We start from the raw sequence: 27,520 nt of genomic DNA on the forward strand, positions 1-27,520 counted from the left end.
TAATCTGACGTCACCCCCTTCTGCATAGATACACCGGCAAACAATAGACTGTTTACAATGCGTAAAAATAGACTCGTTACGTGGGTGTTTTCAGGAGGCCTATATAAACCCCTGCCACACTGAGTAGAGTTAGGTTTTCTCAGCGGTGCGTTGAAATGCGTAACAATGGGGACTCCTCACTTCGTCTACATCGCAATCTACATCCCAAGCGACGACGTATGGAAATAATACTTCGCTCCGGGGCTGCTTTTGAGTAGCCCCATTGCTCGCCATCTTGATGGCAAACCTTAAGGACAGACTCGGCCCGGGCCCGGCAACTTCCCATAGACGGCCGCGCAGTCACCCTTTTAGGGTGCTAGCGGTGGGAGGGCGTCGGGGATACCCGGGCCCCCACTTGTACAGTTTCTGGTGCGTTTTTGTTGTGCGTTCTGACTTATGGCGTACTTCATTGAAATATTCGCACCGATTCTGTATTTGCGGGGGAAAACACAATCATCTGCATCCAGCAAGTCAGCATGTCTCCTGTCATCACTTCCGTCTACGGTAAGGCCAGATAAAATTAAAACATGTAAGCGCCCCTCCCCCTCCCCCTTTATATGTATTTTTTATTTCTGACGTAAAAAAAGGAATGTTTTAAGGATCTCAGATGAAGAAAAAAAAAAGGGACAGCCGGTTCTCTTTTTAAATGTCGGGCGGCCATTTTGGGAAACAAATTAGAAAAAAAGGCTGCCCCTCCCCTTTTTCCAAAAAGCAGGACGCTACTAAATTATGTTTTTTGGGGGGCCTACCTGCACGTTAGAAAAGGCTTTATTTTTTGTTTCCTGTAAGATGAGACCAAGAGGAGCCACAATTCAAGGCTCATTGAGTCCTGATTTCACGAAGAGCCAATGATAATATAATGATTTGTGTATCCATCAAAATGCAATCAATTTATTGGAAAAGTGACTTCTTTGTTATTGAAGAACAATCCTCAGTCACAGTATAAGTACAAAATACTTATAGCCAGGAGACAAGATAATTATGTAAAATATCCTGATAGTTTTATTAATACAGTATTCTCTACAATAAAATTTGACTCGGTCAAATAAAAAGGATACATGACACTGACACCACGAAAAAGATGAATACTCGGTAAAAAGTGGAAACTGCCAAGTTTGTACCCCCCCCCCAACCCATTTTATTTCGTCAGGAACTGCATTAAAAAAAAAACTATTGTTATTTGGTTTTTACTTTCTCCATCGGTTTAGAATAATGCGTGTCCTATACGATCCACTTTACACCTAAACATTGCGAGAGGGTTGTGCAATAATTATCGCTGCATGCTGTTTACAACCCCACTGCTTTTTAGAACCCGACTGCTGTTTACAGTCCGACTTCTCTTTGCGCGGCCCTACTTCTTGCTGTTCACAACCGACTGCTGTTTATAATCCTACTGCTCTTTACGGCCGGCCCGACTGCTCTTTACGGCCCGACTGCTGTTTTACAACCTACTACTGTTTACAACCGACCACTGTTTACAACCGGACGGCTGTTCAATGTTTAAACAAAATAAAATAAAGGCTTGAGACTAATGCAACTGTTTCTGTGAGCATAGAAACATGATGAACAATTAAACCAGCTTGGGATTAATCAGTAAATCTGGAGAACCTTTCATTTTCAAGCATGTTGTTCTACAAAACTCCAGATATGCAAATATTTTCATCAATCAGTTCGTTTCCCTCACACTGTCTGTATTCTTTCCTTGAAATCAGGCCCCAATTTCATAAAGCTGTTAAGCAGTAAATACTGCTTGAAAAGTTTCTTTGCTAAGCTCATATCATAGAGTAAGGCTCACTCTATGCTCATATTGATTGGGGCACCAGTCACAACAACAATGTAAATATAATGGAATTTTGGCTGGTAACCTATTTTAGCAATACTTTTCAGTGCTTAGCAAGTTTTTTGTTGTGCTTACAGGCTTTATGAAATTTGGCCCTGGTATCCTTGGTTGGTTTATATTTCTACCCCCTTAATTTATTAAGACAAGCAAAGTTTTCACTCAATTTAATATTTCTTATTTGAAATACACAAAGGTCATACATCATTTGCAGCGAATTCTCCCTTCCCTAGAACCGTGAATAGCAACTACACAACTTCCTTTCTTTTCCAGATTTCTTTTCTTATTTGACAATTAAGACCAAGCTGTGTTATAAAACACATATTGACTGGCATAATTCGGTAACTAGTGTATGTTTATTCCCCCTCGGGCCTATGAGTGACCAGAAGAGAGGCATAGTTCCCTCGGCCGCAGTCCCTCAAAGTCCCTCGGGGGGAAAAGGCGTACACTAGTTACCTCATTGCCAGTCAATATGTGTATAACGTGGTTTAGATATTTGTGGTCATTGCTAACGTAGAGGCCGTAACAGGTACAAGATTCATGAATTTTAATGGGGGGGGGGGGAGGTATACACCAACAAAGTCTTCCCAAAAAAAGAAAACCAAGTAAGGCTGTGACGATATGGGTAAGTGAGCAATAGGAGTGAAGGTCGGTGGCGAGATATATGTAGGCCTAATAACCATGTGATGTCCCAAGTTTACAAAACTAAAAAATAAAATAAAAAATAATACAAAAAACAGACAGTAATTTAGGGAGGAGGGGTCCATACCCAGCAAACCCATCCCTGGTTCTGTGACTGTGTTACACAGCAGACACAGGTTAAGAATAAACACAGCGTCCTCTTGGTTGTGGTTCTATGGCTCCAATGTCCAGCATTGTCTGGTTTCACACCTTCAATATGTGAAGAGTTGCTTGAGAGTATCCAGAGTTAGCGCACCAGTCTCTCCTTCCAGGTTGTCTAGGCTGGCACTAAAAATGTCAGAAACAATTTGAAAAAATTGTTTAAATTTTATATGATTTTTATATTCTTACAGATAAACATTTTATGGTAATGAAATTTCAGAAGAAAATATCTGTAATTATTATTTACTTTATCATTTTGAAGGTTGAATATTGATGATGACATTTAAAGGAGGCAATATTAATTGAAACTTTGGATAAAAAACATGCTACACTAATAATTATCGGACAGCAACTAATATTTAACTCAACTTGGATACAAGTATATCATCGCAAATTAGTTATGAATTAATTACTGCAATATAGAGAAAATTATATAATTTTCTTGAAAGAACACAAATAAAAGACCACATCAATTTGTCTTTGTTATTATACAAAGCAGTACATAACTTGTAAACTCAACACAATGACATGGGGACTACATTGCATTTGTGTTACATATCTATTCATAAAGGCACTTGCCCCGATGCCCCTGTTAATTGCCTTGGTGCCCCTAGAAATGCTACACAAATGGAAACAATTATTAAACATTTGATCTCATCAAAAACAGCCAAAGCCATTCCACACTGATACCCAGCCAACCAAAGTTTAAAGGCACTGGACACTATTGGTAATTACTCAAAATAGTCATTAACAAAACTTACTTGGTAACAAGCAACGGGGAGCTGTAAAACGTTGTGAGAAACGGCTCCCTCTGAGGTAATGTAGTTTTTGAGAAAGGTGTAACTTCTCACTCAAATGTAAAAAGACTTCAGGTCTTTTATAGGCATCTGAGAGCACACAAATGTGTGCAACAAGGGTGTTTTTTCTTACATTATTCTCTTGCAACTTCGATGATCAATTGAGTCAAAATTTTCACATTGTTATTTTATGCATTGATATGTTGGGATACACCAAGTGAGAATGCTGGTCTTTGACAATTACCAAAGGTGTGCAGTGCCTTCAGACTCACAATGATAATCAATATAATATAATGACAGATAAACTGAAGATGAAACTATAACAGACGCAGCATAAAAACATTTCAATAAATTAGGAACGTCTCTCTCCCTCTCTTTTGACTTACCTTGTGTGCTTAGCTTGTAGAAACGCATGTAACCGTTCCTCTATAGTGTCTCTTACTAGAAAGCGATGAACTACAGTTGGCCTAAACAAATCAATAAAACAAAATACTGGGTGATCAACTTTGATGTTGGTTTAGTGACAGGTTGCAAACTATATTACACTGGTCAACTATTTAACATTATATATTGACACATAGATTCTTGTCAGTTGATTGGTGGAAAACATGTCATGTGTCAAGCTTTATTTAGGCATGCATTTACTGCTGCGATGCTCCAAACTTCCTTTTGGGCGTCCTATATTGAAAAATATAGGACAATTGGGACACTTCACAGCGAAGCTACATATGTATATGCAGCATTGTTATTAACTTCAATACCGTGGAGTTTTTTAATTGGTCTCAACGTTTCGACTAGCTTGCTCTCACTCACTCACTCACTCACTCACTCGGTCGCCCACTAGCTTGCTTTATAACACACCTCTTGCTTTTTCTGTATTCTGGTTGGATGAACTAATATAGTCTAGTGATGGCGCGCTCATGTTTTGCGAAAACTAGTTCCCGAGCGGGCACTAGTCTTTGAAAATAGTGCTCGGTTACAGCGCCCTCTTTTAACTTGAACCATGAACAGCAACTAAAAAACTTCCTTTCTTTTCCAGATTTCTGTTCTTATTTCACATTTAAGACCGAGCTGTGTTATAAAACACATATTTCGACAACTAGTGTACGTCTATTCCCCCTCGGGCCTGTGAGTGACCAGAAGAGGGGCCTATTTCCCCCTCTTCTGGTCACTCAAAGTCCCGCGGGGGAATAGACGTACACTAGTTACCTCATTGCTAGTCAATATGTGTATACTAGTCATCCTCAGAAGACTGAAGAGTGTGAGAGATGTGGGCCTATTTATAGGGGTTCAGAGTTTTCATAAATGTTTGTCTCACCTCGTTTGGCCGATACGATGAACTCTCCCGACAGCTTGTAACTCACTGGCTGGATTGAGGATAGGCTCAACGAGTAGTACATGAGTAGCCTCAATGATATTCAGACCCTTGCTTCCGCTGTGTACGGGCATCAGGAGTGCCGTCACACATTCCTCTTGCTTGAAATCCATCAAGTTTTCCTAGGAAGGAAAGAAATTTTCTACACTTGAATTTGCATGTTCACTGCACATCAAATATAAATAGAGGGAAATTTGCATGAGAGATTAAGAATATTATTTTTGTATTTTTTTACCCATAATAATACATAATAATACACCGATTTTAATTTTTTTATTTTATGCAAGTCGCCAAACACACCAGACCTGAAGGCCACTTCAAGGTGTGGGCTACAATTTATTTTGTCCAGAGGCTGTTGCCACCTACTCCTAGGGCTGAAACAGGGTTACCCCTTTCACAGTCCATACGAATGTAGGCTTGGGTATCATCGATGTGTGCTAGCACTGTATACTCAGTATTTTCCCGAGCTCTGTGAACAAAAATCATAGGCATATAACTCGGTTGGGATTCAAACCCACAACCTTTGCAATGCTAGAGCAGTGTCTTACTAACTAGACCACCGAGATTGCCCGGTAGCTAGAGGCAGTTCGAATCCTATGTTTTAGCAGCGGGTACTGCAAACGATTTAATAGATGTTAAATTTGCATCGGGGATAAAGAATATTAATTTTTGGTTTTTACCCATATACACCGATGTGTGTAGCACTGTATACTCAGTACTTTCCCTGAGTCCTGTGAAAAAAATCACAGGCATTTTACTCGGGTGGGATTCGAACCCACGACCTTTGCAATTCTAGAGCAGTGTCATACCAACTAGACCACCGAGATTGCCCGGTAGCTAGAGGCAGTTCGAATCCTATGTTTTAGCAGCGGGTACTGCAAAGATTTAATAGATGGAAATTTATTATAATTATTATACATTTCTGGTAATGAAACCAAGCAGTGTGTGGTATCACCGTGTGTGTATCTATTTGCCATGTAGATTATGTTCTTTTGAGAACTCGTCTTGCTTAAACATTCTACTGGTGCACGTATTGACCCATTTCACCTGACGTCATCATCAGAAAAATCTTGAATGCGCCATAATGGTGGGCAATTTCATTGTGCGTTTTTATATGTAACTCTATGCTGTGCGCGATGCAGTGAAGTGTGCATTTTAGGTGACGCGTCGTTAATACACGTAAACCTAACTGCCCACCAGCATGGTGAGCGTGGCATCAGTCACCGCGTTTGACGCGTGTGCAAGGGGTCAATATTTTGGTATTTGGGAGACTTCTTAGTTCTGCAAAGTAATGTCCTGCTTATAAATTATTAACAACTAACTGGGTGGAAGGATGGAAATCAAGCTAATGCTACCTTGAAATGGCGGTCTCCAAACAGTCCGATGCTACGGTACTCTATATCATTATCCTTCAACGACTTGGCGATGACAGTCAAAACGTCAATCCACTGAAAAGTGAAGATGATAAATTATGAACAAGCAAACAAACTAAATGTAGAGTATAGGTTAGGCAAGTTTTAAAAGGGACACCTATTATTTTACACTACACTGCATCACACATGGGACATTGTCCCAAATGGCGCAACCAACAGGATTATGATTATGGCATCAGGTGAAACAATAATTTGAGGGTTCTTATATACCCATGCCTACATCCGTATGGACTGTAAAAGGGGTAACCCTGTTTCAGCCCTAGGAGTAAGTGGCAACGGCCTCTGGAAAAGAAACCAATTCTGTAATACTCCTTTAATACTAACAATGGAGTCTAATAAAGCTCCGGTATCTGCCAAAAGAGTCACTCATCATGATACAAATTGAACAGTTTTTAAAAAAAGGAACAGAAATAAGTATGTGTAAAATCACTGGTCAACATCTTCTTTAAAAAGTGAATTTTTAGGGGAGTTTTAAATGAAGATGTCCTGATGTGGTAAGGAAAACTATTCCACATTTTTTCTTTCTATCTTTATTAATAACTTACAGTTGAAAAAATGAGGGCCTTGACGTGTAGGTCCTGGTTCCTGAGCTGTAGAAGGATTCGAACCACGGCTTCTACTTTAGTTGAATAGCCTCCCTGGATAGGAAAACAATAAAATTATAAGTGATTTTTATTGTGATGTGGATTAAATTTTCAAGAAAATATCCAGCCGACAACAAATTTCCAGGTTAAAAATGTTGGTGAGGGTTGAACTTTTAAAAATAGAGTATACAAACTGTTCACATTGTAGGGTCAGTGCTATATACAATACAGTCATCATGACAAATTTCATTTTGTAATAAAGCGTAATTTTGTTAATGGCTGTAAACCAGGAATATAAAGTCAAACGTTCCAGATATATGTATTCACAACAAAGTTTACGTTTCGTTTTACCAACTTCGCCAAGCAAATTTGTTTATAAAAAGCCTGACGTTTCTACCCTACTAGATCCTTCTGAAAGGCTTATTGACAACACAACACAAACATAGAAGTATAGCATTAGTCAGATATAACGCATGTAAAAGAACCCAGTGCACTTATCGAAAAGAGAAGGGGTTTGCCCCGGTGTTCCTGGCTGTGGCTGCTGTATGCTTCGTAGCACCTTGTAAGGTGCTAAATAATTGGGTCTCGGAATTCATCACTGCAATAACCTTTCTTTCTGAAAGTTTGTATATACTAAGCGCCGTAAATACCTTGTTTGGATGCGCTATATAAGACTTCGTTATTACAGCAGAAGAAGTCAAGTGGACAAGGAGTGAATGGAAAGTGTTTTGTCTCGGAAAAGATTGCCTGCAGCAGGTTTACTCACCCTCACATTAATGGAACAGTCCTCCTCCTCATTGGTCTGGTCAGTGCTGACAAATGATATTTCTAAGGTGGATGAGACCGACCGACAGATTGCACAACGGATGGTCTTACGTCTTGAACTGTTATGAACGCGCATCATCTCCATGCAGTTATTGCAGAAAGAGTGGCCGCATGGCAGAACAGACCACTGGTGGGGGATGGAAAGAGTCGAGTCACAGTCATTAGTTTATAATTAATTAAGGGTTAAACAAAGAAAAATTTACTTGAGCAGAATTTGATCCAATGAACTCCGGGTTAATGTCCCAGTGTCCCAGGGAATTCTGTCCGCCGAAGATTCTGTCCCCCTCATGGGAAATTAACATGGGCTGGAGGAGGATGATTCAAAAGAGGGCGCTATCAGAAGTAGTTTGTACACAGTTTGCCGTGTGGGAAGGACAGAGTCTCCTGACACATCGGCACTCTATCAACTGAACTATTTTGGCGTGTCGTGGCCAAACGGATAAGAGCACCGATTTCAAGCTCTGGTGATTCCGTTCAGCAGAGTGTGGGTTCAAATCCCAGTCGTGACACTTGTGTCCCTGAGCAAGACACTTCAATATACCCAGGGGTAAATGGGTACCTGTGAGGGCAGAGTTGGTTCTTGTGATGGATTAGCTTTGATGCGCTACATATTTGGCGGCACAGGCTATATATACTCCCCAGGGAGCTGAGATGGTTTAAGGAATGATTTAAGGAATTATCAAGCCCTATGTTGGCTGTCTCCCTGTGTTGTAAATATCTTTGTTATGGAGTGCCAGTCAGAAGCCATACAACTGTTAACTGCCGTGCAGCCAGGGATCACACCCAAGTTCACCATACAACCAGGGAAGCGGCAGCCATGGATCATCTTAAGGGGATGTGACAAGAATTTTGTTTTTAAAGGATGTATGGTTTCTGACTGGTACCCTCGAATAAAGATGTTACAAAATTTGGAGACTGCCAACATAGGGCAAGATAGCTAGAGCGCAGGTCTGCTAATCCGTAGGTCGTTGGTTCAAATCTCCCTTTATTAACTTTTTCTTTTTTCAGCCCCAAATTATTTAATTTTGGCAATTCACTTCAAAGTTTTGTTAATAAAAGCCTTCTTCTACATACCTGCTTTCCGAGTTCCCGCACACAGATCGGGCAAGGTTCCGGATTGATGCCACCTGGTAGGTCACTCTGCGCACTAGAGAGGCTTCTCAGGTAGACCAACTGACCAAGCTTCTTCTTTAACTCACTCTGTGCCAGGACCCTGTCGTTAAGGAGCTTATATCGCTGCTGATCCAACTACAAAAACAAATTTTAAAAAACAAAGATTTTAATAGCAAGAAGGGGCAGTAGAAACAAAGTTAAGTTTGTGGCAAATGGTTTCAGTAGCAGTCTTTTGAAAATGAAACACTTTAAAAAAAATGGTTCACACAATTTGTATCGATGGTGATAACGTTAAAAGGTTTGGGTAATTTTTGTACGACACAAAACACAATGTCCACAGATTTACAATAAATTTACATGATTTGAAGATAATGTTTTTTAGAAAGCTTCCCTTAAAATATAACTTGCTGAGATGCTGTAGTTTTTGAAAAAAAGAGTAAAGCAATGTCAAAGAAACATTTTTCGTCTCGGGAGACGAAAATTATTTTAGCAAGTACGTCGTTTTTTAAGCGAATCTCCTGAAACTATTGCTCTGTGATTTGCACTTCTTTTCTTCTCAAAACATTGCATCTAATAAAGCTGGAATTTCTACAGGTAAACTACACTACATGCATCTTTATTCACTGTGTGTAGGAATTCAGGTCATGGTTAAAAATTTGATCTACAAAGGCATCAACACCCTTCAAGGAAGTTGGGTCATTACTTGATTTGGTTCGATGACGTTTGGCTGAGAGGTGACATCGTCTGGCTCATGAGCTTCTCTCAGGCGTAGACGCATGGTGGCCATCTTTAACTCATCCCAAGCTGCAACTCGCTCAGACAGCATGGTCCAGGTGACTCGCAAACTCTGCAGGGAAAATCATTGGTAAAATTTTGCCATTCTCTACTTACTATAGACATATTGGGTGCGTTTGTTTAACTTCCCTGGGTCATCCCCGGTCTGCCCCGGTGTGTTCGAAAAGCTCTTGACGTCATTCCAGGGGCTCACCCAGGTCAGCCCCCAGTGCCCTGCTTGTGGAGTGGTTCACTTGGGGGCTGGCCACAGGTAAACGACGTCACTACGAGAGCCGTGAGTGGTGCTACAAAGGAGTGGCGTGTAGCACTGTATACTCGGTCATATTACTCAGGTGGAATTCGAACCCACGACCCTTGCAATTCTAGAGCAGTGTCTTACCAACTAGACTACCGAGATTGCCCGGTAGCTAGAGGCAGTTCAGATCCCATGATTTTTGCAGCGGGTGCCGCAACGATGATGTTAAATTTGCATGGGCGATAAAGAATGTTAATTTTGTTTTTTAACCCATACACCGATGTATGTTAGCACTTGTATATAATCTTTAGAAGCTTCTGTTACTGTTTCGTTAGTTTTTTACCTTAAACTCTTTCTTCTGTGTGTCCACCATCTCCACATAATTGTTGCCTTCCTGCAGGATATCTTCATCAGCATTGTGATGCTTCAGGAAGGCTAGGAGAGATCGAAGGATTCTCTCTGTCTCGCTAGCAGCCCAGGAACCTAGGAGTTTAGGTCCTGTTACATTGCTATCATCATCCTCTGGATCCGGATCCGCCATGTTGTCCCTTCAAGGAGGAAAAATCATTAGAATTTACATTTTTATTTGTAAAGGAACCCAAAACAGTGATGAATCAGAGCAGTGCAGACTCTACACAAAATTCTCTGAATCCCTATAAAGAAACCAGCATCTCAAACACTCTTCAGTCTTCGCGGCCGGTCCAATGTCATGGCTCTGATAACCATAAGCAAGCAGGGAACTACGCGCTTTATGTCAAGTGTTATTCAAGGGTTAGGAGGGCATTCTTCGTTTACACATCTAGCACAGAATCTCATCGCTTGCACAGTAAATGCAGAGTGTGATGTTAAGCAGAGCCATGAACTTGGGCACTAATTATGAATAGAGCAGACTATAGTCAAAAGCTCCAAAACATTTGACAAACTAGTCCAAACAGCGCCCTCCTTTGACGACCAAGGAAGGGTATAAAAGGCAGTTGAATAGTGGACACGGTTGCCAGTCTGGGGAAGCTCATAACTAAGGAAATATTATAAGCAAGTAATAACTACAATTATTTGGATTTGAAAAAACAAACCTCTTAATCCATAAAAAAGATCTACTTTACTCATCTTACCTTTGCTTGATGGAAAACAAACATGTTTCATACTCTGTGAACAACGTATGCACTCTACAGAATGGACACCTGATAAAAACAAAAATATACATTCATGTACAACAATAATTTTTTTTATTTATTTGGTTTTAATTAGTTGGTTTATTGCATAGAAGGACTACTACAGAACTGGTAAGAAAAATCCCAGTGAAGATCACAGATTTACATAAAACTTTACACAGTCTAATGATGATGAAGGTAGAAAACATCCCCTGAAATATTTCATGGGTCAGAGCCCCTTAATGTCATAGCAGTACATACTGTACCAAATGAAATGGAGACTATACCTGTTCTTTGGTTTCCCTCCGAATGGTCTCAGATGGCAATCTGTTGCCTCGGATACCAGTTCCTGATTGACCTCAACATTGAGTCTCATCATGCCAGATTGAAGACGTTGGTACGCAGCGGTCAGATCATCCATCTTGGTGACTAAAACCATCTGCAGGCCTCGGATGGTGGAAAAACTTGGAAGGAAAGTCAAGAGGAGTTTTTAATTATTCAAGAGAATTTGAAACGTATCTTTGAAATGTGTGTTAAAATCTATTGATTAGTTTACAGAACAGCCTGTTTTACAGCAATACATGAAAACTCAAAATGAACTATGAACCCTCCTACTGTATGACCATAGTATCGTCCAGTTTAATTTTGAATGATAGATAAACTTAGCCAGCCTGCAATTTGACACCACGTGGTGGCTACATCTATTGCTATTTCTATGCACAGTACACAACCCATACAGTTGAATGACTGCTTCCAAATGGTCGGTCGACTCACTGTAAATGGCACCAAGAGTAGGAGGGTTAATGAGAAAACATCCTACATGAAAACACCAAAGGTTTCTTACTGGTTGACAACGCTCAGGGTATCGTTCCTTGTTGTAGACTGCAAGGCGTTCTTGACCTTGTCAATGAACTCTTCATCAAATCCCAAATACTGTATGTATTGCAGACCTTCCACCCACCAAGGGCCAGCAGAAGATAGCTTGGGGGAAAAACAAATTGGGAATTAGTTTTGGAAAGAGTAATAATACTAACAATAACTACAAATTTGTTTTGCGTACTTTCCATACTAATAATCAAACTCCCTTTAAAAAAAATACACGAAATAACTTTCTTGTGTCACAATTTGGAAAAACTTTCCGTACTGACTATTAAATTACCCAAATTTGCTTTGCATTTTAGAAGAAGTATGCAGGAAGTAGGCATATTTATGTTTGTGTCTGGGGTTTTAGGTCTGGATTTACACGCAGGCCACGGAGGCCACAGCATCCTTTGCCCCTGGTCTTGGCCTTGGTGCCCTTCCCAAAGTTTCCCGTTGACTTGTAGATTTTCCAATGGAAGTGCCCTTTGCAAAATGAAAATGGCCTTGCCCTTTCAACATGTTCCAAGATGAAATTCCAGGCCTGGGGTTTTGTGGAAGTTTCCTTTTCATTTTGGACTGATTTACCTGGTCTTTGAGGTCAGTAATCTTCTCTTGGAGTGGGAGTAGACTGGTCAAGCTGGACTGCACGGCTGCCTCTGCCTTAGCAAGATAAGCATCTCGAATCTCCTGCACCTGTTAAATCAATCAATCAATCAATCAATCAATCAAATCAATCAATCAATCAATCAGTCAGTCAGTCAGTCAGTCAATCAATCAATCAATCAATCAGTTTTGTTATTGAGGTTGAGTACTACACTAAAAGAAATCTAGAAAACAAATTAAAGAGCAGCCTTGGGTCTGATCTCGGACTGTCTGGATGATGAAGCCAAACAAACCCCTTGATGTTGTACTTCCTAGGATTTACAGCCTCTCTTGTCAAAATTAATCCAGGACAGAAAGTCGGATAACAAATCTCTGATGTACATTTTTTGTTGGGTTTCTGTCAGAATTTACTTTCATGAGAGAAATGGTTTAACCTCGCTGAAAGACACACAGTTCCCTGATGCACCACACTGAGCGCTGCGGTTTGACTGGGTGTAGTATATTCAAACCTGCAATTTTAGAGTCAATCTCAAAGGTTTTGAGGTCATTATATTTCACTAATACATTTTCACAGATTCGCTAATGTATGCATATGATGAGATACACCAAGTGAGTATACTGCTCTTTGACAATTACAAAACATGTCCTGCTGTCGATTTCACCAAACTCTTCCTAACTGAGAATTAATCTTAGGACTTAGGACGAGTTAAGTTCCGTATCCATAGACGTTAGGACGCATTGAACCCATCCTAAGTTAGGACGGGTTACTCGTCCTAACTCGAGATAGGATTAATCCTAGCGTTTCGTGAAATCGGCTGCAGTGCCTTTAAAAAGCAATATTCAGTTACAGGATATTTTTCTGGTTTTACCTGCTTGCCTAGTTCCCCGTCTCTCAGCGTAGGGATTAAACCTTCCGGTTTGAGTTTGAGCAGTTGGTGTAGATTATGCATGGCGTGCAGTCTCTGTAGAGAATCCGTCTTCAATCTGTCTTTGTGCTCCTCAGCAGACAGCAGAACATCTCGATAATGCTGTATTGCATCAAGTGTCTGGTGAGGCAAAATGGTGGAAAGATTTTCAAAATACCTTATCACTGATACTTTTCCCAGAGTGGCGTTTTACTCAAAAGTCATCATTGTTATGAAAATTTGTATGTCACTATTTGACTGCAAATACATTCATCTTTCATTAAAGCCATTGGACCCTTTCGGTACAGAAAAAAAAATAAAAGTTCAGAGATTTACAAATAACTTGAAGGGTTTACAGAAGGTAATGGTGAAAGACTTCTCTTGAAATATTATTTCATGAAATGCTTTACTTTTGAGAAAACAGTAAAACAATATAAATTCTCGATATCAAGAATTACGGATTTATTTTAAACACATGTCATGACACGGCAATACGTGCGGATACAAGGGTGGGTTTTCCCCTTATTTTCTCCCAACTCCGATGACCGATTGAGCCTAAAGTATGTTATTTTATATAGAAGTTGTGATACACGAAGTGTGGGCCTTGGACAATACTGTTTACCAAAAGGGTCCAATGGCTTTAAACCAAATCTCTATCCTCAAATATGTTTAATTTTGTAAAATAAACAACTTCTCATAAAATCTAAGTAAGCTGATGTTTTTTCGTTTTCACGAAGTGACATTTTGCATACGGCAATCTGGCATGTGGGTATGTGTGCTTAAATGAAGGTTCAAGGCAAGACGATCCTCTGACACTTTTTGTTTTCACAAAGTGACAATTTTGATACGGGCAACTTGCACAATGTGCGCTGTGTATTTGTTAGTTTTCACAAAGTGTTCTGTCTAATTTTTTTAACAGTTGCTCATTAAAAATGATTTTATTTTTAAGAAGTAATTGGCTAGAACATCTCAGGTGTCAACTTCATTCACAAATTTTGGGGGAATTTCCCCGTTATACAAATTCACCCAAGAACGATATAAAAGAAAGACCAACTTCAAATCCGATTATTTCTAAACCAAGCTTTTCCTCTAAGGAGTCGGTCGCATCAGTTTGTTCAAACCTGCAACAAATTAATTCCTTGTCTTCTCTCCGTGGGGTTCTTGGCTAATATAGTGATTAAGATCACTTTTCTTAGAGTCCTTGGCTTCACAACCAGAATTAATCAGTGAAAAAATGACTTGCAAACCAGACTCACCTCTCCTTTGATGACGCAAACTGCAGCCAGACCATTGAGGGCGCACACCAGCTGCCTGTGCGCTTCTTCAGACTCCACCTTGGCTTTGAGAGTCAGTGATTGGAGCAGCTCAGCCATGGTCAGCCTGTTACGCTGCATGCTGACAAACTCCCCGCGGACGGCCTGGGGATGGCAGCAGGCCTGGCGGAGCCTCAGCAAGGGGTTCATCAACTGGTCAGGAGGAACACAAAGAATAAAGAAATGATTCAGGATAAGAACCATCTCTGTATATGGAGAGGACATTAAAGGCAGTGGACACTATTGGTAATTACTCAAAATTATTATTGGCATAAAACCTTTCTTGGTGACGAGTAATGGGGAGAGGTTGATGGTATAAAACATTGTGAGAAACGGCTCCCTCTGAAGTGCCATATTTTTCGAGAAAGAAGTAATTTTCCACGAATTTGATTTCAAGACCACAGATTTAGAACTTGAGGTCTCGAAATCAACCATCTAAACGCACACAACTTCGTGTGACAATGGTGTTTTTTTCTTTCATTATTATCTCGCAAATTTGACGACCAATTGAGCTCAAATTTTCACAGGTTTCTTATTTTATGCATATGTTGAGATACACCAACTGTGAAGGCTAGACTTTGACAATGACCAATAGTGTACACGACCTTTAAAGGGTCTGTATACGTTTGGTAATTGTCAAAAACCCGTATTCTCGCTTGGTGCATCCCAACATATGCATAAAATAACAAACCTGTGAAAATATGGGCTCAATTGGTCTTCGAATTTGCAAGAGAATAATAACTACAAAAACACCCTGTTGTTGCTAGGCTTACTTGTTGCATTACTTTGTGTGCTTTCAGAAGCATAAAAAAAGGCTTCAGCTGATGTATTCTACTGTTTGAGTGAGAAATTACCTCTTTCTCAAAAACTGAGTTACTTCAGAGGGAGCCGTTTCTCACAATGTTTCATACTATCAACAGCTCTCCAAGTAAGTTTTTATGCTAACAATTTTTTTTTAGTAATTTCCAATAGTGTCCATCAGCGCCTCTAGGTTCTGTATACTTTTGGTAACGACTCTGAAAATTAATGACAATAAAAAACTTACAGGGTAAAGTACAGCAGCTTTGGATGGTAAAATGCATTTTGAGAAACATTTCACTTCGCAGAACTGGGTTATAGACTGAGATATCACTTTTTATCCCCCAAAATTTGAAAATAAGAAGTATTACTGCGGTAACGCTTCTCAGATGGTGTATTCCTATATGGATTATTCTTCCTACATGGACATATTTGCTTCACAGTTTCAGCACTACCACTTGTTTTCACAAAGTTTCCTGCATGAGGATCACCCCGAACTGAAATCCCACCTTTTGAACTGTAGCTCTATCAAGGGTGCTGAGTTTGGTTTGAACGTCAAACGTCAGACGCCCGGTGACCTGGAGGAAATTATTGGAGCAGTCTTCGTGTTTGCGTTTGTAGAAGTGGGTCTCGATCGGTGAGAAATTCAGCCAATGGGTTTCCTCTGTTTGGGCTGGAATATTGATCTGGAAAACAGGAAGACATTTTGTTTAAAGAATGGTTATTCGCAAAGACAAAATTGTCTTTAGAGTTTTGTTGATGAGCCGTCTAGTGTCTTTTGTCTAGTGCACTAGACTGACGTTCTAGTGTCGTCTTCAGAGCATCGGTTTGTGTCCCAGTCATGGATTTGTTGCCTTGTGGAAGACCTCTAACATTTTCTTCTTGAAGCCCCTTGCCAGGAGTGGCTTTTAGCTTTGAAACACCCATAGAATAAGTGTGCTCAAACATCTGCTTAAAAATCTGCTAATACTAAGTTGTAACACAACCCCCCGTGCTTGCATAAGTATTTATTTTTTAAGCATAAATCTGCGTTCACACTTTATGGTATAAGAAAAATAATACTTTTCAGCTGAATAAGGTGGAATATTTCGGTTAGGCAACTCAAAATTAATGGGAATTTAAACAAAACAACAACTGCATACAATAGGTGACCACACATGTCTGATATTATGATCCTACATTTACAATTTTGAATTTATATTTTTATGAACATGATCCACACCTGATTGATAACGTCTTTCTTGGCACTGCGCCAAAGCACTTTTGCCAGAGCCTCTTCCATTGGTTCCTGGTTGCCATGGAGATAGGGCTTGTACAGGATGTTGTCCCACCAGCATTTGACCCAATATGGCTCCATGCCAAGGAAGAGGATTAATCCATACAAATCTATGTAGAGTGGAATTCAAAACATGATATCAAGTTTATGCTTTACCAGAAGATACCAGCCAAAAAACCATGTCATACGTTCAGTTTGTGCCTGGTGTCCTGCTCATATTGGCTACGCAGAAAATTGTCAAGCATTACTTTTGGCTTAAGCAGCTCTATGAAATTGGTCCCTGGTCTTAGATAATAAGGTTTGAATTGTTGCACTTGAGGTGGATTGGGATGTCCATCCAGCGCTTTCTTCAGGTGACCACGTGGAAGAGCGCCCTCAGCCTGTGTTTCAAGTACCTTCTTTAGCCACTTTTCATCACTCATGGGTGTACCAATGTCAATTTATTCTAGCCCATTGTAGCCCTTCCTCAACACCCACAAAAAAACCTGTCTAAAGGCCGAGTCACACTGCAGCAAAAACGAAAACGATAACGATCAAGACACAAAGAGAATGCATTCTATTGGTTGAATGAGCGTGTGCAGATTCTGCGTGGAGCAATTCAACCAATAGAATGCATTCTCTTTGCGTCGTGATCATTATCGTTTTCGTTATCGTTGCAGTGTGACTCGGCCTTTAATGCAACAATGGAGCAGTGAACTTCATAGACTTGCCTAGTCCATCTAAAAGAATCAATATGGAAAAACATGAGTTTCAATAAACTTACTGGACAAGTCTCGCTGCACAGGAGTACCAGTGACACACCACCGGTTCACAGCAGTTAGCTGCAGAGCCATCTCAGCCGTCTGGATATAAACACATAATAAAAGCATACAGATCTAACCTGACATGCAAGACACACAAAACAACCCCCATCTCACAGCGTTTGCTTCTAATTCAGCCCCTCCATACCCCCTCCTTCCTTCACATAAAATGGTGTCCTTGGTGCACTTTGAGCATCTTAACAAATTCTCTATATTGTTATTACTATTATCAGCAAAGAAAAAGTCGATGAAAATGCAATTACAATGAGCGACAAAAAGCTTTAAAGGAACTTTAAAGGAACTAGATGTTTCCACAAACGAGGAACGGCTGTAGCTCCGTCACCAATAACTTTAAAGCAAAAGGCTCATAAAAACATTAAGGGGCTCTAGATGATCGTAGACCAGGACAAGTGCTAGAGAGAGAATGAATGGGGGCGAGAAACGTAGTAAGAAGGGCACAATAAGTTAACAGACAAAGTACATGTAGTGAGAAAATTGCTCTTGAAAACGAAGAAGCCAGTGAAGTGAGTTAAATACAGGTGTGATGTGAGGGGCCTTTACCTTAGCTGTGGGGCACTCTACCATTTGAGCCTCATCCAAGCAAACTCTCCACCATTCCACTGCAGGGAGGGGGCTAGGGACTGCCATGTAGCGTTTGGCGTATCTTAAGCGTCGTCCTTTCTGACCTACAAGAAGAGTTGGGCAAAGAACATTTTACAACAACTAATTCTACACCTTTGTTTACATTAGTACATAATTTTTTTAAAGATTGAATTAATTTTTATTTTCTAGTTAAAAACAAACATATGAGACACGCCATGCAGCCAACTACATCTAGCAATCAATTTTACCAAATTCACATTATTTTTTAATATTCACGTGTGTGTGAACCATATTTACTTCATTAAAAGAAAGGAAAACAAGGTTTTTTCCACTTCTATTATAGTTTGTTATTGTTTTTTTCCCCATTGACACACACAACAAAAACCCATAAAGGTAGTCAAAGTTAAAACTAATGCAAGGAAATTTGCAACCAAAAGCACTCTCATGTGGTACAGAATATGCATGGTCAATTCAGCAAAGACATTTGAGTGAAACCAAGGAAAAACGTTAAAGTTTTGGTCAGTGATTTTGTGCCATCTAAATAAGCACCTGGTATTTGCAGTGGCTCAATTAAAATACTATTTCATCTACTATTTTACAGTATTTCAGAAGAAAATAATCCCCTGGAAAATTGGTACTGGTGGAATAATCTTGAAATCCAGCGAGCTTCCGGATTGAATGTAATAAGTTTTGTATAATGACCGATTGACCAAACCTGTGCTTTTTCATAAAAGTGACAACCAAACAGTCTTATACGCACATGAACTTGAAGTCACTTGGGTAAAGGTGCCCTCGGACTGAGTCAAAAGAAGGTAGCTCATTGGCTCATTCTGTGCCCCGTGCAACGTGCAAACCTGTACCCCAGTTTCATCATCACTTTACTTCCAAGATGGAGGCGTGATAAGGTAAATATATCAGTTTTATTATGAAGTGAACATATCATAGAAAAAACATTTAAGAAGCTCACTGTTTGTTTGAAGTAGACCTACATAGTTGAGTTCTGATCTCAGCGTGTCATAAGTTGTGATGACAATGTCATGTTGGGCAAGAGAACGAGGGTGCAGAAAACCTTGCTTTTTCACACCATCATAGACCTGGGGGGGGGGGACAGTAAGTGTTCTCACTATTATGACAATCAGTGTTTGCATTGAAACAATATTCCTAATGGAAGTCAGTATTTAAAATTGAATAGCCAGTTTCCCCAACAGAACTACCCGCGTTTCTAGTGGAGGAGTCAGTGCAGTTCAATGGAACTCTTGAGTGTCTCAATGGAACACTCGGTGTTCCAAATGGAACAGTCAGTGTTCACAATATAACAGAACAGTCAGTGCTCCCAAAAGAACAGTCAGTGTTCCCATGGGAACACTCCCAATGATGTTTCCAATAGAACAGTCGGCGTTTCAAATGGAACAGTCAGTGTTCCAATTGAAACAGTTTGTTTTCCCAATGGAACAGTCAGTGTTCCAATTGAAACAGTTTGTTTTCCCAATGGAACAGTCAGTGTTCCAATTGAAACAGTTTGTTTTCCCAATGGAACAGTCAGTGTTCCAAATGAAACAGTTTGTTTTCCCAATGGAACAGTCAGTGTTCCAATTGAAACAGTTTGTTTTCCCAATGGAACAGTCAGTGTTCCAATTGAAACAGTTTGTTTTCCCAATGGAACAGTCAGTGTTCCAAATGGACAGTGTTCCCAATGGAACAAAGTGTTTCTCATTGAACAGTCAGTGTTCCCAATGGAAAACTCATTGCTTCACATGCAATATTTCAACCAATCCCAGTGTTAAAATGCTCTTTTACTGGCCACCAAACATCTTTCTTGAACAACTAAGTGGAACTTACAAGAACTTTAAGTGTGTGTGCACGAACATGTCTATTGATCTCATCAATCCATTGGTGGCAGATTGGTTTGGGGGAGACTATCAGGGTGGCTCCAGATGACACTGCAGGCTGAGGGAGAACAAGCAATCAAAACAGTTCAATATACATTTTTGGGGGTATATCATAATATATTTTTTGACATTTGTATCGGGGTTAAAGAATATTTTGTTTTTACCCTTACACCGATGCGTTTCAGCACTGTACATGTATACTCGGTACTTTCCTGAGTCCTATAAAATAAAATCAAAATCCACTTGAGTAATATATGCCTGTGTAATCCAAGTAATATGCCTGTGATTTGTTTTCACAGGACTCGACAAAGTACTGCATATACAGTGTTTACACACATCGGTGTTTACACACATTGGGGTGAAACCCAAAATTAATATTTTGTATTTTGCAATGAAGCCAGTTCTCATGCCCATATAAACTGTTACTATGGATCTTTACGAGCACCAGCAAAAAGCTGTGAATTACTTGGAGGGCACAAGGGCTTATTGTCTTGGCCTTGGTGCCCCTTCAAAAGTTTTCAATATACCAACAGAATGGTCTATTTGATTGGGGGTAAATTAATGAACCAATACTTAGTTGGGTGTCGTGGCCGGGCGGATAAGAGCAATGAACTCAAGCTGTGGTGTTTCCATTCAGCAGAGTGTGGGTTCGAGTCCCAGTCGTGACACTCATGTCCCTGAGCAAGACACTTAATTATAATTGATTCACTCCACCCAGGGGTAAATGAGTATCTGTGAGGGCAGAGATGGTTTATGTGATTGATAGCTAAGTAGCGTACGTATATTTGTTGCACAGGCTGTATACTTCCCAGGGAGCTGAGATGGTTTAAAGAATAAATTAAATGGCCCAGTGACTGGGGTAATAATGTTAGGAGGTGCTTTGAGAAGCCCTTCGGGTGTGAAAAGCGCAATATAAAAATTGATTTTTATTTATGATCATTATTACCTGATCCACACAGCACATTGGGCACAGACTGCAATCACTCTCTGGTACTCCTCTGTAATCGACACATTTTTTATGCTGCCATCCATTGCACTGCCTGCACTCATAGAATAGCTCTCGGTCCAGCTCTTCTTCGTAAACACCGCAGATACAATGGAACTTAAAGGTAGATTCTTCCTGGCTCTTCCGCCTGGGTATACTGACAGGGAGCTTTTTGCTCCGCTTCTTTCTCTGTTTGACTTTGAGTTCACAACCCTTCTCTAGTCCTTTCCCCTCTTTGGCAGTTTCTGATGTACTTGGACATTGTTTTGAGGTCCGGAGAAGAGATTCTCGTCCAGATCTTGATACCTCCCTGAGATCTGTTGAATCTGTACATTTATTTACATTACCCGTTTGATCCTGGTTTGCAGAAGTAGTTAAAGCCCCGTCTGTACCATTGCACATTTTATCCTTCCGCTCGTTGGATATAAAAGAAACGGTTTCTTGCCCTGTTAATTCAGCTTTGATCAGTTCCTTGCTTTCCTGAGGAGGGTGTCTAGACGCTTTACTCTTTAGACCAATTTCAAATCCAGAGTCAACTGAATCTAGCTTTGTAGGTTTGCATGGGATGAGAAGTTCACATGAGGTAGATGGGTGGGAGTTTTCAACGACCATTTTCTCGGTTTTAACTTCGGAAGTATTCTCTGGAACAGTTTGATGAAGTTCTTTTCCTGGTGGTTCTAGATCGCAGCTTGTGGAAGTCTGAGCCGCACAAATAGTTTTTGAATCATTGATTCCTGAGTTAGATGGCAGTTGAGGCTCTGTGTCCATGTTTATGTTATTGTGATACTGTATGTGGTCTACTTCTAAAGACTTGCCTTGTGATGATGCCTCTGAAGTTGGGTTTTCCAATACTTGATCAGTCTTAATTCCTGATTCAGTAAGCTGAGGGAGGTTTGCCTTAGAGACACCTTGATGACAGTTTGAGTGGCTTGTACTTGCAACAGTATTTAACTCAGATTTAGAAGAAGGAATCTTACCAGTTTCGCTGTTAGAATCTACAATGCCAGTGGTACAGCTGAGTTGGTCTGTGTCGATGATAGTGTCATTACTTCCAATAAGTGGCTCCGAGTCCACTTCAGAAATCTTTGCTTCAATCGATTCTCGCCCAGGAAGTGCTTCTCCGGGAGGTACTTCCAACAATGCTTCTCCAGGAGTTACTTCCAAAGATTCTTTCCCAGGAGGTACTTCAAACAATGCTTCCCTAGGTGGTACTTCCAACGCTTCCCCAAGAGGGACTTCCAACGATGCTACTCCAGCAGATACTTCCAATGTCTGTTTTGAATTACTGACTCCTGATCCTGGTGTTAAAGAAGACTCTTTATTGTCTTCTTCTTGATGGGAGAACTCAGAACTTGTACTCCTGACAGTTTCAAACTCAGATGAAGGATTCTCGGCAGTGTCGTTGTTGGAATCCAAGATGCTACCGGGGTACCTAGGATGGGCAAGAATGCAGGCAATGACCTCTACTGTCTTGCCCAAACCCATCTCATCTGCTAGGATTCCACCAGGAAATGATGGCTTCTGAGTGAAACGCTGCCTGGTGAATCTGTATTAAAATCAAGAGACAATTTCATTTTCAAGGAGACAAAGAGACATAGAGCTCATCAACAGAATACTACAAGAAAAAATGCAAACAATTTTATAAAAACACAGATATCACAATCAAATCAAGGAGGTTAACAGGTTGAAGCGACCCAGGCCTACTTGCGTCTACCTTTAAGGTAAACAAACAAAGGTTCAACATGTACTTACTGTCCACTGTGTACATTGTAATACAATGTCTCCTCACCCAGTCTGACCTTTGACCAGAGGCAATGCAGCTTCCCTTCTACCTTCTCCTCCCTCTCCTCTTCCTCCCGTCTCTGAATCCCATAGCCCTCCTTCTGCAGCATCCAGGCCACTGCCTGACGCTGGTACTCTCGGAGGGTCGGCACGAGGCACGGACTCTGCAATTGGACGTCCAGGTTAATAGAGTCGTCTCCATTTATAGCATGCCGAAGGCGTATTGCGTCAAAGAGTTTGTTGAAATCATGCCGTTTGGAAGTAACATCGTGGAGCAGTGGTGCTATCAGGAAGGAAGATATTGTGTTTGTTATTTTCTTCAACAGATGTTGTGCTATAAAATATGAAAGACAAATAATCAATGTTGAATGTTTCTACATAAACTAGACTACCCATGCTCAAGCACATAGTCCGATAGTTTTACTATTGTTGTAATGTTATGGGGTCGACTAGAGGGAAATAACTAACACTAAGAAGTTTATTTATATTATATAACATATAGATGACCTTATGTAGTCGCCAATTGGAAAGTGGGTGTATTCATGCAAAACCAGGAAAGAATTAATGAATGATTGACTGAATTCATATTGGACTTATTGCTGTTATAGTTTATAAACTAACCTGGGAGTGGGTAGCCATGGAACCAGTGCATGATCCTCTGTATATGATGGGAATAGACATCTGCTCTAGTGACAAATTCTGCTGCAAACGCTGGAGAGGATATTCCTTGATGAGGAATGCAGACGGACAGCGACAGATGACCCGTCTTGGAATTGTAACCGTGGTGAAGGAGTTTCAGCTGTGGGTATTTAAATGATTAGGTTTTGCTTGAATTAAAAAACAAAAAACCAAACAAAAAAAATGTTGGAAGAACAAACCCTTTTTAAGGTTTCACAAAATCACTTGTGTGTTTGCAACAGCCCATTGTGTCAACTAAATTTTCCTTCATGTAAAAGCCCCTCGAAGCGCAATAGAGACTTGGCTGTGAATGTGATATGCGCTACAAGAGTAGTTCATTATAGGTTACCGTGACCCCATGTTGACCTATAACTCAAGACACTATACAACATTTTTCCATCTTTTTTTTACAGTTATATACTCCTTGGTCATTTTAGCAAATAATACAAGCAAAAGAACACGGAACAGCTTTGTGTTTGTTCACAAACACCTAATGTCTAGTTATCATTAAGATCACAAAGAGGGATTTGTTAAAATTGGCTGACTAGTCTTGATATTCAATTGATTTATAGTGACACATTTATTGGGCTGTGAGGGTTAAATTTACCTTAGTTTTTAATGTCTGTTGATGGCAGATGTACTGCAGGGAGTCCAAGCATACATCTGCTGGCTCATTAACAATCTCAGCTAGAAGGCACATGTACACAGACGGGGAGTACCCCGTTGGCACGTTCTCTGCGTTGCCCATCGTGTAATCAAACACCAGGTAATGCGGTTTTGGTGTGCAGATAAACAGGGAACAGCGCCCTCTTGGGAATTGTTTTGGTAAAGTCTGATCTCGGAGTGGGCTTCCCGAAAGGGTCTCCGGGAAGGGGTTGCGAATCTTGGACGGGCTGTGTGGCTTGAGGATCAGGGTGATTTGCCCGAGTTGGCACATGGAGGTCTCCTTGGGGGTCTGTTCGTTAAGAGTGATGCTATAGCTAGCTCGTTCCCACAGGGTATTGTATTCAGCCTTTGTGATATGATTGGGAGGTGCCTGTTATTTGTATATAAAACAAAGAAAAACAAAAGTAACTATAGAAAGAGAGTACACATTTGTAATAAAAGGAACTTTAGAGGATCAAACCACTCAGAACAACAGGCCTTGCGTAAATGCACAGATTTCCTGAACAGCCAAATGGAGGTTGAACAATGTGCAGGCCTGTATTGCTTCGTTTTTAAAAGGGCAGGGGGTACAAAGGCATTTTCTCTTAGCTTAGTAAAGGGCACCCTATGAGGAAATTGTCAATTTCTACTGGAGCATTTTAAAGGCAGGTAGGCATTGACCAGGGGGTATGGAGGAAATCGCCTTTGTTGCCTCCGTGAAGTATCAGGCCTGGAATCTGCCTCTATGCTCTAGTCTAACTTACCAGGCAAACAGTTTCCTTAACTGTGGATTCCACCAGTCCCCCATCGGTGTGTGACGAGGATGTTGGACTGAACGGAGATAGATCTGATTCCACGGTCAACTCCACATCATCTACTTCAGCAACAGGTGGGACGACACTGCAGCTAGTTGAAGCTCCCTGGTTCTCATCATTCATGTTCCACGTCAGGAGCCATCGTTTAGCAGGGTTGAGCTGTGTGGGACCTTTTCCTTTTCTCTTAGGCATTTTGTTTGGTTGTCGTCTAGATGTAGCTCCTAAAAACAAAAAGGCTGTCTACAGGTTCACAGGCATTCCAAACTGCAACCAAACAACAAAACTTTATAACTTCATTTTCTTTGTTGTTTTGTATGTTAAAATGCTCTGTTTTTCTTCACAGGAATCTAAACACCCTTTACAACAATTGTAAGTAGCTCGACGGCAGTAGCATGACTATGAAAATTCAATCACTACTTTTTCACACAAGTGACATTTGGTTTATATTACTTCCAAATCCATTTTCTTGTCTAATTATTACAATTTGACTCAGACAAAAGAATGGATAGCTTTATATATAAAACCTTTTCTTTCTCTTCCTTTGTCTCTGTAGTGTAATAATTGTGGCCCACCACAAGGACTTTTTGTAGAGGGAATTAGGGTCAGAAAATGTTGTACGAGTGTAGAAGAGAAATTTGATCGTCTTGCCGTCCCACTTTTTCATTCAGTTCACTACCGAAAAGGGGAGAAAAGTTCAAAGTATGCATCAAAATGTCTGATCATTTCGAACCATGGGCTTGGCAGGGGAAAGACATAAATGCTAAAACAACAGAATAATAACAACACTCGGTATTTCCTTTGGATACATTCCGTATCCTGCCACCACTTGTTCACTCATTTTTACAAAAAGGGATATCTCCAATCTCATTGAGACATGTTGAGGTAACTTTTAAAAAAATAATAACAAAATAAAAAATCAGGTAAAAAAAACCTGAACAGATTCACCCAAGCGCAGCATGGATCACCAAGGTCATCAGCCTTCTTCTTCTTCTTCCATGTACTAAAACACGGAAGAAGAAGAAGGACCAGCGGGTTAGGAATATGATGTCAGTATTTTGTTCGACAAAAATGAGAAAATCAAGCACAACTGAAACTAAACTTTTGTATTCTAAAAAAAAATACAATTTGGATTTGAAGTTTCAACTTACCGGCATCAGCGATCACATGCACAATAATTCACTGCAGTTTGGGGTGTGTATATCGTGTACAGATTTTCATTGAGCTTTCAACGTTACTTTTTACTGAAGAATGTGCAAAATTCAACAAAAAGCGACCTGTCAGTGTCACCGTGTCCTTCACTGCGTGTTGTTGTGAACTCACACATGTTTTCATACCACACCACTTGCATGGATCCTAGAAACCACCAAGGTAAACCAATACGGCAGTTTTTCTTAGCGAGGAGCACCAGTCTAAACAGTCGTCTGTTTCAACAATTTTAATCGACGGCTGTTTTGTGAACCAATTCATAGTGAGGAGAGCACTACTTTAAAAAGTCGTCTGTTTCATTTAACGGCTGTTTTGTGTATCATTATTTATTCTCAATTCTTAGTGCAGAGCACCACTTTAAACAGTCATCTGTTTCATTAACGGCTGTTTTGTGTATCATTATATACTTCTCAATTCTTAGCGCGGATATCCAGTTTAAACAGTCGTCTGTTTCATTTAACGGCTATTTTGTGTATCATTATATACTTCTCAATTCTTAGTGTGGAACACCACTTTAAACAGTCGTCTGTTTCATTGAACGGTTGTTTTATGTATCATTATACTTGACAATTCTTAGTGAGGAGCACCACTTTAAACAGTCGCCTGTTTCATTATACGGCTGTTTTGTGTATCATTTTCAATTCTTAGTGATGAGCACCACTTTAAACAGTCGTCTGTTTCTAAGAACGGCTGTTTTATGTATCATTATATACTTTTAAATTCTTAGCATGGAGCACCAGTTTAAACAGTCGTCTAATTAATTAAACGGCTGTTTTGTGTTTCATTATATACTTCTCAATTCTTAGTGTGGAACACCACTTTAAACAGTCGTCTGTTTCATTGAACGGTTGTTTTATGTATCACTATATACTTGACAATTATTAGTGAGGAGAACCACTTTAAACAGTCGTCTGTTTTATTATACGGCTGTTTTGTGTATCATTCTCAATTCTTAGTGATGACTTATGAGCACCACTTTAAACAGTCGTCTGTTTCATTGAACGGTTGTTTTGTGTATCATTATATACTTGTCAATTCTTAGAATGGAGCACCAGTTTGAACAGTCGTCTGTTTCATTGAACGGCTGTTGTCTGATCATTATATACTTCTAAATTCCTAGTGAGGAGCACTACTTTTAACAGTCGTCTGTTTCATTAAACGGCTGTTTTGTGTTTCATTATATACTTCTCAATTCTTAGTGCGGAGCACCACTTTAAACAGTCGTCTGTTTCATTGAACGGTTGTTTTGTGTATCATTATATACTTGTCAATTCTTAGAATGGAGCATCACTTTAAACAGTCATCTGTTTCATTGTGTTTGGACATTTTTATCG

At 40.1% G+C, this 27,520-nt stretch overlaps 1 protein-coding gene and 1 non-coding gene across 3 annotated transcripts; both read right to left on the reverse strand.

Moving 5' to 3' along the window:
• Positions 1-1,168: 1,168 nt before the first annotated feature.
• LOC139947271 (E3 ubiquitin-protein ligase SHPRH-like) lies at positions 1,169-26,273 on the reverse strand. 2 transcript variants are annotated; one of them, XM_071945160.1, is made up of 27 exons: positions 26,129-26,273; positions 24,930-25,201; positions 24,128-24,556; positions 23,464-23,641; positions 22,813-23,125; positions 21,022-22,606; positions 20,026-20,133; positions 19,154-19,280; positions 18,145-18,269; positions 17,547-17,625; positions 16,730-16,893; positions 16,017-16,193; positions 14,653-14,862; positions 13,361-13,537; positions 12,474-12,581; positions 11,872-12,008; positions 11,315-11,491; positions 10,989-11,057; positions 10,220-10,424; positions 9,550-9,693; positions 8,808-8,981; positions 7,675-7,860; positions 6,870-6,962; positions 6,247-6,339; positions 4,835-5,013; positions 3,903-3,983; positions 1,169-2,845 (listed from the first exon to the last, which is right to left on the reverse strand). In XM_071945160.1, exons 2-27 carry the CDS (start codon positions 25,170-25,172, stop codon positions 2,770-2,772), a joined length of 5,637 nt encoding a protein of 1,878 aa, XP_071801261.1. In that variant the 5' UTR covers positions 25,173-25,201; positions 26,129-26,273; the 3' UTR covers positions 1,169-2,769. The 2 variants fall into 2 exon arrangements, with proteins under 2 accessions (XP_071801261.1, XP_071801260.1); XM_071945159.1 differs by having other exon boundaries at positions 24,930-25,244.
• Positions 5,644-5,717, reverse strand: Trnas-aga (transfer RNA serine (anticodon AGA)). Its single transcript has one exon. It is a non-coding gene; the product is annotated as a tRNA-Ser (tRNA).
• Positions 26,274-27,520: the final 1,247 nt, after the last annotated feature.

This window comes from Asterias amurensis, chromosome 14 (assembly GCF_032118995.1).
Source record: "Asterias amurensis chromosome 14, ASM3211899v1".
NCBI classification, from domain to species: Eukaryota; Metazoa; Echinodermata; class Asteroidea; order Forcipulatida; family Asteriidae; genus Asterias; species Asterias amurensis.

Bases quoted from the DNA above. Each gene is read 5' to 3' on its own strand.
- LOC139947271 (XM_071945160.1), bottom strand. From the start codon at position 25,172: ATGCCTAAGAGAAAAGGAAAAGGTCCCACACAGCTCAACCCTGCTAAA. The intron at 22,607-22,812 runs GTAAGTACATGT...ATTTTAATACAG, and splicing joins TACAATGTACACAGTGGACA to ATTCACCAGGCAGCGTTTCA. The intron at 6,340-6,869 runs GTAAGTTATTAA...TTCACTTTTCAG, and splicing joins AGGCCCTCATTTTTTCAACT to TGGATTGACGTTTTGACTGT.